We start from the raw sequence: 16899 nt of genomic DNA on the forward strand, positions 1-16899 counted from the left end.
TATCATTTTATAAAAGTATTTACATTAATTCTTCTGTTAACAATTGTGTACTATTTGAGCTGTTAAGATGTTTAAATTGTAATGTTTACAGTCATGTAGGGTTTGTTGACATTACATCGTCAAGGTAACAAAGTTGTAAAACTGTCTATAACTTTACACTGAAAATGTTATGTTATGATATATTGAGGCTATACTTTTGAAACTGAGTATTTTAGCATTCAAAAACTGGCCCTATTCACTCTCATTGTAAGTGCCACACTGGAATGCCATATTCATATTCATAATAGTTGACAGTTGAGGGCACTAATTTGGTACTGTTGTGTATAACAACTGTGGAAATGTGCACTAATGCTGCACTTCTGCTCTGTGTTGGTCTCAATGGTAACTTTTATGCATGACGTTTTGGAAAAAGAGGGCGTGGCTAATTAAACTGCTCAGTCTCGTGGAAGTTGGAATGGCTAAAATCGCTAACAGCACCTTTAATAAGATAATATTTTAATGGCAATTTGTGTACTTTTATATATTTATCATGTAGTAAAACATTTTTAAAAGTAGTAACACTTGAGGCTGTTATATATTGGCACACTCTGCTGTGTGTCATGTTCAACAACACCATTTAGCCATGACTATATTTACAATATAGCATACAGTACTACTACATACTCTTGTACATTATTTTCCACCACCTCCAATATTAATTATCTAGTCCACTCAGAGGCCGAGATATTTGATGGAAAAGTGGGGAATGTGTGTGGGATCACATATTCCTATGGACGAGCACATGGCAGAATTTATTTTTCCTTGTTCTTGCTGCCGTCTAATGGGATAAAATAAAACAGTTAGCAGGGTAAACAGAGGCTAAAACAGGATTAATAAATACATTAATACAAAAATGTATGTTTATCATAAGACTGTATTATTTATTAATCAAAGAATCAGATATCAGAAATGAGTCCACTGTTTGTGTGTAAGGTGAGCTCTATGTTATTCATTTATGTTGTGTTGCCATAGGAACCTGAGTTCAGCTGGAGAGGAGGCCAGGAAACAGATGCGCTGCTGTGATGGACTCGTCGACTCCCTGCTGTATGTCATCAAAGCCTGCGTCAGCACCTCTGAATTTGACAGCAAGGTAAATACACACATACACATATTTATTTCTCTAAATGATGGCATAGTATAGACTTCTGTTGTTTTTATGTGAAGCTAATTATAATGACTACAAACTAACCTTTCCCTTAAAGAAAACAAGTTTTCGTCAGATTTACCTCACTGTGACAACAGTTAAATTCCCAAAGTATCCCTTAGTTTTTGTCAGTAATCATCTCTCTCCCTACCCCTCTCTCTCTCTCTCTCTCTCTCTCTCTCTCTCTGTGTCAGATCGTGGAGAACTGTATTTGCACTCTTAGGAATCTCTCCTACCGTTTGGAGCTTGAAATGCCACCCTCTCGGATGACAGCCAATCATGAGCTGGACGGGCTACTAGGCTCAGAGTCTCCCAGTAAAGAGGCGGAGTACAGCTGCTGGGGAAGGAAGAAGAGGAAGAAGAAGAATTTAGAGGAGGAACAGGTGAGCATAAAATCACACCACCACAGAGAATAAACTAGCCCAAGAATTAAGTTATTGTCAGTGAGGTCAACAAGTCATTTATTGTGAGGAAACAAATTATTGCAAGGAAATGCAAACTGTAGCAAGGGAACGCCAGTCTATTACATGGGCATGCAAACTATTGAGAGGGAAAACTATTGTAAGGGAATGCAAACTATTCAGAGGAAATGCAAATTAATGTGTGATTATGCAAACTATTGCGAGAGAATGTCAAACTTATTGCGATGTAACAAACTATTGCGAGGGAACTTAAAACTTATCAAAACTATTTTATAAACTGTTTTACACAAGTGTAACAGTTAAATTGGCCTGGTTGTTTTAGAAGCAAGCTTCCAGTAGCTGGTCAACTAAATAAAGTGAAGCTTTCAAGCAGAGTATAGAGTTAACGTAACACAAACTATTGTGTGGGAATGCAAAATATTGCAAGGGACCAACTATTGCAAAGGAACACAAACTACTGTGTATTGTAAGTGAACAAACTATTGCGAGGGAATGTAGAGCTTATTGTAATGAAACAAACTATTGCCATAAGGGAACAACAAAATTATTGCAATGGAATAAACTATTGTGAGAGAATGCAAACTATTTAGAGGTAATGCAAACTATTGTGAGGGGATGCAAAACTTATTGCGATGGAACAAACTATTGTATGGAATGCAATCATGCGTTACATATTGCTAGGGAGCATGCTTTACTTTCCTGAGCTTGCATTTCCACTGCAGTTAAGTGCCACCTCAACATGGTTGGGATTACAGGCTGATCGTCATAGTTGCGATACCTCTACTGCCGTGACATCATCTTAAACATGACACAAACTGACCAAAACAATAACACATTAACAGCTGAGACTGTTCCTGAAATAATGTTTTGTTTCGCTCATTGCGTGTGGACCGTCTGCACCTCGTTTATTGAACATGGCGTGGTTTTGCACACAGCCATTTCTTTGTTCCCTATTTGAAAGTCGCTTGAACAAATGATACTGCTATCACTGTTGCTAACTTTAAAACTAGCGGGTTGATGTCGCATGTCGGAAATCAAGTGACGCTTGTTGAGTTGATTCTCCCTGACCAATCAGTGATCTGCAGGATTTTGACATCACATTTAGTATCGGCTTGGCTCGCTTGGAACCTTGAGGTGGTACTAAAAAAATATCAGGTACCAGGTACTATCCACAGTGGAAAACCCCAGAAATCAAGCAGAGTCAAATTGAGTCGTGTAGCACCGTGCAATGGAACAGCCCAAATTGAGATTGAACGCAATACTTACTGTGCTCAAACAAACTATTGTTAGGGAATGCAAACTATTCAGAGGTAATACAAACTATTGTGAGGGAATGTAAAACTTATTGTGATATTGTGAGGGAACGCAAACTATTCTGAGCAAACGCAAAAATTATGGAACACAAACTTTTATGAGGGAACCAAATATTGCTAGGGAACGCACAACTTATTGCGATGAATACAAAACTGCGAGGAATGCAAAACTTATATAAATACATTCCCTCCCTGTTCTCTAAGGGACTCTATAAGTGCTTTAAAGTGAATGAAATTAGAATTTAAAATCTCCCAAGATGGTTTTAGCTCACTGCTACAGCCATCAAATCAGGGCTTGTTTGATTTTTCTGTGCGCAAGACTTTATGTCTCATGTCATGTTGCTTCTTATGTAAATGTGTATTGTTTTAAGGATGTTTCGATATTTTTACTGGAAAACAAGTCAGAATTACTAAATAGATTTTTTTTTTATTTTTAAATAATAAATTATATGTCTACAGTATTTATTTGTTGAAGCAGTTGTCCTTTTGAATTGCTGCAATTTAACATCCATACATCCAATAGAAATGTGTCTGATTGGTGTCTGGTGGACATGCCCCTAAAACAGACTTATCCCAGTGCATTTTGAAAAGCACCTGCCAGTATCTCTCACGATGGAGTGGGTCCAGGTTTTTCATAATGAAGACACTGGTTTAACTGACTTGATTTCATAACTCGTGAGAGTACTCACTTTACTCTAGAGTAAAGTTTTGTTATTAGGTTTAGCTTGAGGCAGTTCAGTTAAGATGGACCTCTGTGTCTACTATACTTGTATACTGCTGTATTTCTCTTTGTCAGCTCTATATCAGAGCTCTATATTCACTGGAGTACAATCTCTAGTGTATTCATAATTGAAACAATGATGTTGCATGTATGTGTGTTTTCATCACCAGTGGGATGGAGTCGGACCAATTCCTGGTTTCTCCAAATCTCCTAAAGGTGCTGAGATGTTGTGGCACCCGTCTGTGGTGAAGCCCTATCTGACCCTTCTAGCTGAAAGCTCAAATCCAGCCACACTGGAGGGATCTGCCGGATCACTGCAAAACCTCTCCGCTGGAAACTGGAAGGTGTTTGTGATGATGCCCTCTTACACACACAAAACTAGGTCTTACGGACTTTGTATTTCATTTTGACTCTAAGTCTTTAAGTTTCTCGGATAGCATGTCACAGATGCTGTCAAAGGATCTTAATTCATATTGAACCCAGAACTTTCCTTTAATGTCTGTTATTATCATATTCACATGAACAGTGCAAATTAATTAATCAATAAACCCTTAACCTGTACCGTGTGTGTGTCTGTAGTTTGCGGCATATATTCGCGCAGCGGTGCGGAAGGAGAAGGGTTTGCCCATCCTGGTGGAGTTACTGCGCATGGACAATGACAGAGTGGTGTGCGCCATCGCCACAGCTCTCAGAAACATGGCTCTGGATGTCAGGAATAAAGAACTGATCGGTAAGAGCACCACCTCCAGGATCAACTCAAAATAATATCCTCTCATATGCCCGTCATGTTCATAATCCCCCCTAGAGTGTATTTACACAGAGTTTCATGATTACCAATATTGAAAATGAGAGTCGGTGAACGGTGGTTGAATGTGAATGGTGTCTCAGGGAAATATGCCATGCGGGATCTGGTGAACCGGTTGCCAGGGGGAAACACCACACTGCTGTCTGATGACACTGTGGCGGCCATCTGCTGCACGCTGCACGAGGTGACCAGCAGGAACATGGAGAACGCGAAAGCCCTGGCAGACACGGGCGGCATCGAGAAACTCGTCAACATCACCAAGGGCAGAGGAGAGAGGTGAGAAACAGCAGAAATAAAGCTTAACACACTTACATTTATCCATGTTGCATTTATCCATTATGCATTATCCTGCAGGTACACTGTGAAGGTGGTGAAGGCCGCAGCTCAGGTGCTGAACACACTGTGGCAGTATAGAGACCTGCGCACTATCTATAAGAAGGTGAGGAACAGCACACTGACACTACAACTGCTCTAGTGTCAGTGTGTGTGTGTATTCATGTTATGTGTTCATGTGTTTGGGCAGGACGGCTGGAATCAGAATCACTTCTTGACTCCTGTGTCGACTCTAGAGCGAGAGCGCTTCAAGTCACAGCCCACACTACCATCAACAGCACTACAGATGTCACCCGTGTCTCACACAGGTTATATTCACACCTCAACAAACACTCTCAAGTGCTCTTACTACTAGTGAAAATGCTGATATCTGATATCATTAATTAGGTTTGAACTAGTAAAAATGTTAATTCTTGAAATCAATATAGAATTTCACATTTTAAAAGCTGTTATTTTCGGATACCTTAAACTGCATTTTCACTGGTTTCTGTTTGTATTTTTAGTCAATTACTGATGTCTAAAATTATTTTCTTACTATAGTTGAAATTCTATAGTTGAGTTTTTATAACAATAATTCCATTGTTACTAGTATAAATGTCAATTTCTGATATTAACAATTAAATGACAACAACCGGTAGTAAAAATTATGTTTTTATATATATATTTGTACATTTATTTAAAAATTTTAGATTTGGTATTTTAATTATCTGGAAATTGATTTTAGATCAAATTACGTAATTTGAGTTATTAAAGATATCTAAAAGGCTTCCATACTTGTCATGATCACATTACAGAAATCACTAGTGAACTAGTGAAATAGTAATTCCACTGTTTATATCCAGAATTAGCATTTTTTGTAGTACAGTTATCTGCATGGTCATATTCTGCATGTGATTAAATGATGAAAGGGCTTGCATTACAGTGCTGTCATTCAAGATGAAGAACATTTTCAACGGTGTGCCTCAATCAGGATACATCATTAAAAAAGCACAAGTGCACAAGTTAATCTAGCAAGCAGAAAATCCCAAAATGTGAAACACAATCACGACACTAAAATGATATCGGGTCGACGTGTCTTCATGTGTTCATGAGTTGTTTTACATAGAGACGAATAGTGCCTCATGTGATGCAAATTTATCACAAATATAGACTAAAACGTTAAGTAATCCCATTGTCATAAGGACAAACAATTAGGCTATATTTAATAAAAATAACGCAAAACACGGTTTCATACCATTAATAGAAATATTTATTGCCATTAATCACGCACCAGTGTACATGTTCTCCCCGTGTTCGCCTGGGTTTCCTCCGGGTTCTCCAGTTTCCCCCACAAGTCCAAATGTATGCAGGTTAAGTGAATTGGAGACTCTAGATTGCCCCATAGGTCTGAGTGATAGTCCCCCAGCCACTGGGGGTTGCGTCAGGAAGGGCATCCGGCGTTAAAATCTGTGTCGAGTCAAAATATGCAACGGATGATCCGTTGTGGTGACTCCTAACGGGAGCAGCCGGAAGAAGAAGAATCACCCACCCGTGTATAGAGCATTGTCTTGTTAGACTGAATTTAAGGTTATTGATCATCATTGATTAATTTCTCCAATGCCTGAAATATGATGAATTTTGATAACATAACACTAGAGGACAATACCTGATTAAACTTCAAATAAGTGGCCAGAATGTACTGCTGTGTTTAGTGGAAGAAAGATATTTTTGACATTTACAGTAATGTAGGCTATTTAATTTTTTATTTACTTGGCTATTATAAAGGCATTTACAGTATACAACGTTATTGTATGTATATAACTACGGTGCTTTGTAACTTCGATGAAACCATTATGGACCATGCTTATGCAAAGATATTAAGTATTCAGTACCACCACAGCTACTATTGATTACCAAGTTGCCAACTAGTGTTTTAAAATCCCCATACACAGTATATCAGTAATGTATGTGATAAATTACATTAAAAATAGACTTTTCATTTTTCTTTTTACCAAACTACGATTTTAAGCTTTTTATATTTGATTAGAAATCATTTGAACTGTTGGTTGATTTCAATTTGAGACATGTTACCCATTTTTTATGGTTTCTTTTTCTTTCTTTCCCGAGCAGTAAAGGAGTGACATATTGCAGTTGTGTAGTTCAAGTTTAAAGTTGTGCATGTGAATATTGATGGATCTTGTTGAATTGACAATAGCTCAATATTAGGTTAACCATGTTGGACTAACATTACGTTTTCAGAATTAGGTGAGTGTTTTTGGATTGACATTAGCAACTGTGATGTGTTTTTGCAGTGGGCAGCACAACGTCATCTCCTGCAGTGCTGGGCATTAAAGAACAACACGCTGATAATCAGAAGACTCAATCGCCTATGCAATTTTATAATTACCAAGGAGAGAACGGCATCAATAAAAATACAGGTATGAGAACTTCCTGGACACATCGCCGATGTCATGGGTCTTTATAGCTCATTATGGGTTAGATAGTATTAAAAGTGATTTTCTGTTGAAAGTTCACTGTTGTTTGTTTGAGTATAATCCAGTGGGCAAATTTAAACTGTTCATTAAACTGGACACTAGTTCCTCAACCTGATAATTAACTAATGGTTAAACCCACCTAACCAGATGATGATGTTTTTTAAGGGTCTGCAAAAGTGCCTCAGTTTAACATGGGTCCGTACACTTCCCCCAGCAGAGAGGGCTCCAGACGAGGACAGGTGAAACATTCAACTCCAACAGAGACCTTAGTGAGCTGCCTCCTAGACTGCATTTTTAGGCATCATAGATTCACTCTCTCTGGGAATGTTGTTCCAAATATGCTGCCATCTAAGACACCTCATTAAAGACCAATTCTAATGAAGCATTGCATATATCCATCATGAAGAATGTAGTCTCAGAATACGTTGCGGCAAGATCCCTATTGGCGTGCGTGGCGACTGCCTATGTCACCTATGCCTAGAAACCGCCCTGATTGTCACAAACAAAACAAAAACTGCACAACAAAACAGTGAAAACTTTATGTGCAAAAGCACTGAAAATGTTGCCCTTTTTCTTTTGTGTCTTAGTGTGCTAATATTCACTGATTTTCTCTTTTTGTGTGCCATCATGGATATTTGATACCGTTCTTCAGTTAAGCTTTTCCTGTCATTGCATCTTAGACTTTAAGAATAATTTTTTTTTTTTTTTATTCAATTTGGTTTGGATTATTGAATAATCTTAGTTGCGTGTTTCTCAATGGTCATTCTGAATTTGTCCGATAAGCACAAATTCAACAAGTGTTATTATACCAAGCAAAGACAATGAAAAATGACTGCTTCACAACATCTTCCTGTGACATCTAAAACCTTGAATTGAAGACAACAGGTTTGCCATTTTTGACCTAATATTGACCTTAAGACATGCCAGTCTATTGCATTCTGTGGCAACACAAAAACAAACACAAAGACAATGTAAAGCTTCATTTAATGAACCAAATAGCTTTAAACTGTGTTTGATATAATTGCAAGTGATTTTCTAGTATCAAATGATCAATTTATCATGATTACTCAAGGATAAGGTGTTGGAGTGATGGCTGCTGGAAATGGGACCTGTCTAGATTTTATTAAAAATTACTTTTTTCAAATAGTGATGGTGCTGTTTTTTACATCAGTAATGTCCTGACTATACTTTGATCAGTTGAATGCCACTTTGATGAATTAAAGTACCAATTTTCTGCCGAAACAGCTAAATCTATACATTATTCCAAACTTTTGGCCACCAGTGTGTATATATATATTAGACAAAATTATTAGCCCCCCTATGAAATTTAAATTCTTTTTCAAATATTTCCCAAGTGATGTTTAACAGAGGAAGGGGATTTTAACACAGTATTTCTTGTCATATTTTTCCTCTGGAGAAAGCCTTATTTATTTCAATTTCCCTGGAATACAATAAGTATTTAACATTTTTTTAAACTGCTAAGGTCAATATTATTAGCCCCCTTAAGAAATTATCTGTTTGATTGGCTACCGAACCAACCAATGTTATCCAATGACTTGCCTAATTAACCAAATTAATCCCCCAAGCCTTTAAGTTGCACTTCAAACTGAGGATTAGTATCTTGCAAAACAACTAGTGAAGTGATATAAAACTGTCATCATGGCAAAGACAAAATAAATTAGTTTAGACTTGAGAAAAAGAGTCGTTAATGCTCACAAAGCAGAAGAAGGATATACACGTTTATCAAAGCGCTTTCAGGTGTCAAGAACTGCCTTGAGAACTACTATCAAGAAGTTTGAAGAGACCCACACAGTGGATAACAAGACTGGCAGAGACAGGAAGAGAAGGATTTCAAAACCTTGGAAAGATAACTGGTGAGAGAGGTTTCTAAAGTCCCAAGAACAACTGCCAAGACACTAGTGAATGATTTAGCCGAGTCTGGGATTGATGTCTCAATGAAGACAGTCACTACAGCCCTGCACAGGAATGGACTGCGAGGTTGCAGACCAAGAAAAACTCCACTTCTGAAGAAGAGACACCTCCAAGCTAGACTGAAGTTTGCCAAGGACAACCTAGAGAAAAATTATGCATACTGGAAATGTGTCCTTTGGTCAGATGAGACCAAACTAAAGCTCTTTGGCCATAGAGATGTTGCCTATGTTTGGAGATAGAAGGAAGAGGCGCTCAACCCAAAGAACACCGTTCCCACAGTGAAACATGGCGGTGGAAGTATAATGCTGTGGGGATGTTTCAGTGTGTCTGGAACTGGGAATCTCATCAGGGTTGAAGGAAATCTACGAGAAGATTTTGAAAGACAACCTCAGGCAATCTGCAACAATACTTGGTTTGGGTCGACATTTAGTCTTCCAGCATGATAACGACCCAAAGCATACCTCACTTCTGGTGAAGAACTACCTCCAAACAAGCAAAGTGAACGTCCTTGACTGGCCTGCACAAAGCCCAGACTTGAATCCCATAGAAAATCTGTGGGCCACACTGAAGACTAGAGTCCATGCCAGGAGATCAACAAATCTGGAGGAGCTTGAGAGATTTGCTAAGGAGGAATGGGCTGCAACACCTCAGGAGAAATGCCTAAAACTGGTTGAGAACTACAACAAACGACTAAAGGCTGTTATCAAGCAAAAGGGATACACTATTGACTATAAACCTCAGAGGGCTAATCATTTTTACCTGTAGATTTTTTTTTTTTATTCTTGGTTACAATTTTGTTTCTATTTGTATTATAAACACTCGAAGTTGCCTAAATGAACTATTATGTTTAGAAATGCTATGTTGAAAAAGATCTTTGCTCCATTAAACAGCACTTGGAAATTATTTGAAAAATAACTAAATATTTCATAGGGGCTAATAATTTTGCCTTCAACTGTATGTATATATATATATATATATATATATATATATATATATATATATATATATATATATTTGGATACTTTCTGTAAAATGTCACTTAAAACTACTCAAAACTCATGACTCCCGTAGAGTCTCATCAGAAAAGCAAATGCATTTCAGATGAAAATTGAAAATTGGCAACAGTTGCTAAGATAGGATTGGTCAAATTTAAGCCGGGCTTAGTGAAGGGTCAATTCTATCCTGAATGGCGCACAACCTTGCAATGTAGACAGTCAGGCAGCTCACTCAGGTTTGCAACAGAATGATGTAAATAGTAAATTCAATATCCATTTGTAAATAAAATCCTGATTGCTTATCTAAAGTGCATTTATTTTTGTGTGTGAGCAGCAGGTGTATTACACAGATGAAAGGAGCCGCAGAAACTACGACACCTACCGCACATACCTGCAGTCACCGCAAGCTTACGAGGACTCGTACCTGGACGAGACGGTGCGCTATTCTCCCGCCGATTACAGCCAGCCACAGGGCTTCAAAACCACCAGTAACTATGTGGACTTCTACTCGTCCACCAGGAGACCCTTGTTCTGCACTGATCATTACCCAACATCCCCGGACTCATGGGTGTAGAGACAACATCTGCACACAAACAGACTTTCTGAACACTGTTTTTAAAGAGAAGCCAGTCATGGAGCAACACATAGAAAGACATGACTGAGAATGTCGAGCCAAAAAGGAGACAGAATGTGTTTTTAATGTGAGCCGGAAATGGATGAAGACATGTGTATGGAGGGTTTGGGAATGTTGTGTAGACATTAGAGGAACAATTCTTTTGAAAACCGTAGCTGTGATGGGGATAGGTGATGTGCTGAAGGGTTCGGGTTTGAGAAACAGACAGGGAAATGTGTTTGTACGTGGGTCACATGAACTAGAATCTGTTAAACAATGAATAAATAATAATTATGATTTGGATGAATATGAATGCTGTTAGTCTGTACAGAGGGAACATGTATTGATACCTGTTGTTGAGATTGTGAATGTTATGGATTCTTGTACATATCTTTCATTTTATTGTAGATACAAAAATAAAATGTCACATGCTTTACTGCTCCAGTGTTAAAGCAAATAGACTTAAATGAATATATGGTGAGGGTGTCATGACATGAACGCTGCAGTAATAAAATTACTCTTGTGTTTTATATATATAAATATAAATGACTGTTGTGTTATTTTGAGGACTGATTGTGGTTTTTGAGGGTGAATCTCACAGAAACACGTCCAGGTCACTTTTCAGCCCAAAGAAAGGTAGAAAATATATTTTGCATTACGTTTTTCAAAGGTTGGACTTTTTTTGTCATTTACATGATGATTTCAATAACAGTTATAAAGTCATTTTTCTTCTATATTGCACCTGGGGCGTCTCCAGGATTTGAGAACATTAAGTACCAAACTAGAATGTACATTTCCTGAAGAAAATGTGAGTGGTGCTTGCCGTGGCAAAACTCATGAAATAGCATGTTATAACTTGAAAAGAACAAAAATTATGGTCATAAATAAATCAACCCAGAAGTCTGTACGATTTTCTGGTGCAGAAATATGTGATTTGTTATTCGGTTGCTAGGGTAAGGCCATGTGGTTGCTATGCAGTTACCAAGGTAATACAATACATGGCTCCTTTCCATCCTGAGTGAAATAAGTCAACCCGAAGTCTGTACTATTTTCTGGTGCTAAGATATGTGATTTGTTACTCGGTTGCTAGGGTAACCCCGTCTAGTTGCTAGGCAGTTACCATAGTGATACTAATCAAGTCTCCTTGCCATTCTGATTGAAATAAATCAACCCAGAACTCTGTACTATTTTCTGGTGCAGAGATATGTGATTTGTTACTCGGTTGCTAGGGTAACCCCATCTGGTTGCTATGCAGTTACCAAGGTAATACAATACATGGCTCCTTTACATCCTGAGTGAAATAAGTCAACCCGGAAGTCTCTACTATTTTCTGGTGCAGAGATATGTGATTTGGTACTCGGTTGCTAGGGTAACCCCATGTGGTTGCTAGGCAGTTACTATAGTGATACTAATGAAGTCTCCTTGCCATCCTGATTGAAATAAGTCAACCCGGAAGTCTGTACTATTTTCTGGGGCAGAGATATGTGATTTGTTACTCGGTTGCTAGGGTAACCCCATCTGGTTGCTAGGCAGTTACCATAGTGATACTATTGAAGTCTCCTTGCTATCCTGATTGAAATAAGTCAGCCCGGAAGTCTCTACGTTTTTCTGATGCAGAGATATGTGATTTGTTAATCGGTTGCTAGGGTAACCCCATCTGGTTGCTAGGCAGTTACCATAGTGATACTAATCAAGTCTCCTTGCCATCCTGATTGAAATAAGTCAACCCGGAAGTCTCTACGTTTTTCTGATGCAGAGATATATGATTTGTTACTCTGTTGCTAGGGTAACCCCATGTGGTTGCTAGGCAGTTACCATAGTGATACTTATCAAGTATCCTTGCCATCCTGATTGAAATAAATCAACCCAGAAGTCTCTCTGATTTTCTGGTGCAGAGATATAGTTATTGCTAAACGGTTGCTAGGGTACTCTGTTTAGTTGCTAGGGAGTGGCTTGGCAGCTGCCAATCATGAAACTCCAAAGGCTGCTTGTCAGTATGAATGATATAAACCAACTCCCATGCCTCTGTGACATTCAGAATGGAAGATATCCCTCTATGGATTTTGGTTGCTAAGGTGTTCGACAATGGTTGCTAGGGAGGGGCTAGGAAGTGTTGAGGTGATTCATGATTGGCTGTTTGCTGCCCCGAGTCAAACGAGACCACCCTTGTGTTTCTATGACACGTTTATCCGGAGATATCCCTTTGATGTCTTTCATTAGAAGTCTATGGGACTTGTTGCTAAGGTGCTCTAAATTGTTGCTAGGGCGTGGCTTGATAGATTGAAAATGATCCTGAGAGACTGATTGGTCGTCTGAGTAAAATGAGCCCGCCCTTTCGTCTCTATGACACTGTGATCCAGAGCTATGTTCAATACAAAATTCCTATGCCATTTCATTTCATGGGCCGTCCTACACCATTATAAGTCAATTGGGGCATTTTTGGGCAGCTCCTGCCCCCTAGGGGTGCAACTTTTACCCCATATTGAGGTATGCCCTTACAGAGCCTGCCAGCCTCTTCAAATGTGGCAAATCACAAGTTTCTGTGAAATCCTTGATGGGAGCTGTGACGCGTCAAAGTTTGTCGCAATGTTAAGTCTATGGGATTTTTCGGCCGGTTTTTTGCCCCTGGGGCAAATACCGTACCCCTGATCGCTTATAAAAGTCATAGCACACGTGTCATCAATAGGCCGTTCGATTTGACACCTCATTCGTGGGTCTACGCCAAACGGTGCGGGACGAGTTAGGTGCCGAAGTTTTGTACGGAGATATAAAAATAAAAATAACTAGATGGGTACATTTCCTGAAGAAAATGTGAGTGGTGCTTGCCGTGGCGAAACTCGTCAAACAGCATGCTGTAACTCGAAAAGAACAAAAATCACGGTCGTAAATAAATCAACCCGGAATTCTGTACGATTTTCTGGTGCAGAAATATGTGATTTGTTACTCGGTTGCTAGGGTAAGCCCGTGTGGTTGCTATGCAGTTACCAAGGTAATACAATACGCGGCTCCTTTCCATCCAGAGCGAAATAAGTCAACCCGGAAGTCTCTACGTTTTTCGATGCAGAGATATGTGATTTGTTACTCTGTTGCTAGGGTAACCCCATGTGGTTGATAGGCAGTTACCGTAGTGATACTTACGAAGTGTCCTTGCCATCCTGATTGGAATAAATCAACCCAGAAGTCTCTCTGATTTTCTGGTGCAGAGATATAGTTGTAGCTAAACGGTTGCTAGTGTACTCTGTTTAGTTGCTAGGGAGTGGCTTGGCAGCTGCCAATCGTGAAACTTCAAAGGCTGCTTGTCAGTATGAGTGATATAAACCAACTCCCATGCCTCTGTGACATTCAGAATCGAAGATATGCCTCTATGGATTTTGGTTGCTAAGGTGCTCGACAATGGTTGCTAGGGAGGGGCTAGGAAGTGTTGAGGTGATTCATGATTGGCTGTTTGCTGCCCCGAGTCAAACGAGACCACCCTTGTGTTTCTATGACGCTTCTATCCGGAGATATCCCTTTGATGTCTTTCATTAGAAGTCTATGGGACTTGTTGCTAAGGTGCTTTAAATTGTTGTTAGGGCGTGGCTTGATAGCCTCACAATGATCCCGAGAGACTGATTGGTCGTCTGAGTAAAATGAGCCCACCCCCTTGTCTCTACGACACTGTGATCCAGAGCTATGTTCAATAAAAAATCCCTATTTCATGGTCCGTCCTACACCATTGTAAGTCAATGGGGGCAACTTTGGGCTGCTCCTGCCCCCCAGGGGTGCAACTTTTACCCCATATTGAGGCATGCTCTTACAGATCCTGCCAGCCTCTTCAAATGTAGCAAATCACACGTTTCTGCGAAATCCTCGCTCGGAGCTGTGATGTGTCAAAGTTTCTCGCAATGTGAAGTCTATGGGATTTTGCGGCCGCTTTTTTGCCCCTGGGGCAAATACCGTACCCCCGATCGCTTACAAAAGTCATAGCACACGTGTCCTCAATAGGCCGTTCGATTTGATACCTCATTCGTGGGTCTACGCCAAACGGTGCGGGACGAGTTAGGTGCCGAACTTTTGTACGGAGATATAAAAATAAAAATAACTAGATAGGTACATTTCCTGAAGAAAATGTGAGTGGTGCTTGCCGTGGCAAAACTCGTGAAATAGCATGCTTGAAAAGAACAAAAATTATGGTCATAAATAAATCAACCCAGAAGTCTCTACGTTTTTCTGATGCAGAGATATGTGATTTGTTACTCGGTTGCTAGGGTAAACCCATCTGGTTGCTAGGCAGTTACCATAGTGATAGTAATGAAGTCTCATTGCCATCCTTATTGAAATAAGTCAACCCGGAAGTCTGTACTATTTTCTGGTGCAGAGATATGTGATTTGTTACTCGGTTGCTAGGGTAACCCCATGTGGTTGCTAGGCAGTTACCATAGTGATACTTATCAAGTCTCCTTGCTATCCAGAGTAAAATCAGTCAACCAGGAAGTCTCTACGATGTTCTGATCCAGAGATATGTGATTTGTTATTTGGTTGCTAGGGTAACCCCTCCTTGTTGCTAGGAAGTTACCATAGTGATACTTATGAAGTGTCCTTGCCATCCTGAGTGAAATAAACCAACCCAGAAGTCTCTACGTTTTTCTGATGCAGAGATATGTGATTTGTTAATTGGTTGCTAGGGTAACCCCATCTGGTTGCTAGGCAGTTACCATATTGATACTAATGAAGTGTCCTTGCCATCCTGGTTGAAATAAATCAACCCGAAGTCTGTACTCTTTTCTGGTGCCGAGATCTGTGAATTGTTTCTCGGTTGCTAGGGTAACCCCATCTGGTTGCTAGGCAGTTACCATAGTGATAGTAATCAAGTGTCCTTGCGATCCTGAGTGAAATAAATCAACCTGGAAGTCAGTACTATTTTCTGGTGCAGAGATATGTGATTTGTTACTCGGTTGCTAGGGTAACCCCATCTGGTTGCTAGGCAGTTACCATAGTGATAGTAATCAAGTGTCCTTGCCATCCTGATTGAAATAAGTCAACCCAGAAGTATGTACGTTTTCTGATGCAGAGATATGTGATTTGTTACTCGGTTGCTAGGGTAACCCCATGTGGTTGCTAGGCAGTTACCATATTGATAGTAATGAAGTGTCCTTGCCATCCTGGTTGAAATAAATCAACCTGGAAGTCTGTACTCTTTTCTGGTGCCGAGATATGTGATGTGTTTCTCGGTTGCTAGGGTAACCCCATCTGGTTGCTAGGCAGTTACCATAGTGATAGTAATGAAGTGTCCTTGCCATCCTGAGTGAAATAAATCAACCCGGAAGTCAGTACTATTTTGTGGTGCAGAGATATGTGATTTGTTACTCGGTTGCTAGGGTAACCCCATCTGGTTGCTAGGCAGTAATCATAGTGATAGTAATCAAGTGTCCTTGCCATCCTGATTGAAATAAGTCAACCCGAAGTCTCTACGTTTTTCTGATGCAGAGATATGTGATTTGTTATTTGGTTGCTAGGGTAACCCCATCTGGTTGCTAGGCAGTTACCATAGTGATAGTAATCAAGTGTCCTTGCCATCCTGATTGAAATAAGTCAACCCAGAAGTATCTACGCTTTTCTGATGCAGAGATATGTGATTTGTTACTCGGTTGCTAGGGTAACCCCATGTGGTTGCTAGGCAGTTACCATATTGATACTAATGAAGTGTCCTTGCCATCCTGGTTGAAATAAATCAACCTGGAAGTCTGTACTCTTTTCTGGTGCCGAGATATGTGATGTGTTTCTGGGTTGCTAGGGTAACCCCATCTGGTTGCTAGGCAGTTACCATAGTGATAGTAATGAAGTGTCCTTGCCATCCTGAGTGAAATAAATCAACCCGAAGTCAGTACTATTTTGTGGTGCAGAGATATGTGATTTGTTACTCGGTTGCTAGGGTAACCCCATGTGGTTGCTAGGCAGTAATCATAGTGATAGTAATCAAGTGTCCTTGCCATCCTGATTGAAATAAGTCAACCCGGAAGTCTCTACGTTTTTGTGATGCAGAGATATGTGATTTGTTACTCGGTTGCTAGGGTAACCCCATCTGGTTGCTAGGCAGTTACCATAGTGATAGTAATGAAGTGTCCTTGC

At 39.7% G+C, this 16899-nt stretch overlaps 1 protein-coding gene across 4 annotated transcripts in view; it reads left to right on the forward strand.

Annotated features, from left to right (window-relative positions):
- LOC127658759 (plakophilin-4-like) overlaps positions 1-11344 on the forward strand; it is a 129715-nt gene extending 118371 nt beyond the window's left edge. For 2 of the 4 annotated variants that reach the window (XM_052148248.1, XM_052148247.1), the window contains 10 exons: positions 1012-1129; positions 1378-1566; positions 3810-3983; positions 4219-4369; positions 4528-4720; positions 4799-4883; positions 4968-5085; positions 7069-7194; positions 7417-7490; positions 10513-11343. In XM_052148248.1, the coding sequence (XP_052004208.1) occupies positions 1012-1129; positions 1378-1566; positions 3810-3983; positions 4219-4369; positions 4528-4720; positions 4799-4883; positions 4968-5085; positions 7069-7194; positions 7417-7490; positions 10513-10752 (1468 nt within the window). In that variant the 3' untranslated portion in view covers positions 10753-11343. Of the gene's footprint in view, positions 1-1011; positions 1130-1377; positions 1567-3809; positions 3984-4218; positions 4370-4527; positions 4721-4798; positions 4884-4967; positions 5086-7068; positions 7195-7416; positions 7491-10512 lie in introns of all 4 variants that reach the window. The other 2 variants (XM_052148246.1, XM_052148249.1) reach the window with 1 other exon arrangement.
- The last annotated feature ends 5555 nt before the right edge of the window (positions 11345-16899 follow it).

Source organism: Xyrauchen texanus, chromosome 18 (genome assembly GCF_025860055.1).
Source record: "Xyrauchen texanus isolate HMW12.3.18 chromosome 18, RBS_HiC_50CHRs, whole genome shotgun sequence".
NCBI classification, from domain to species: Eukaryota; Metazoa; Chordata; class Actinopteri; order Cypriniformes; family Catostomidae; genus Xyrauchen; species Xyrauchen texanus.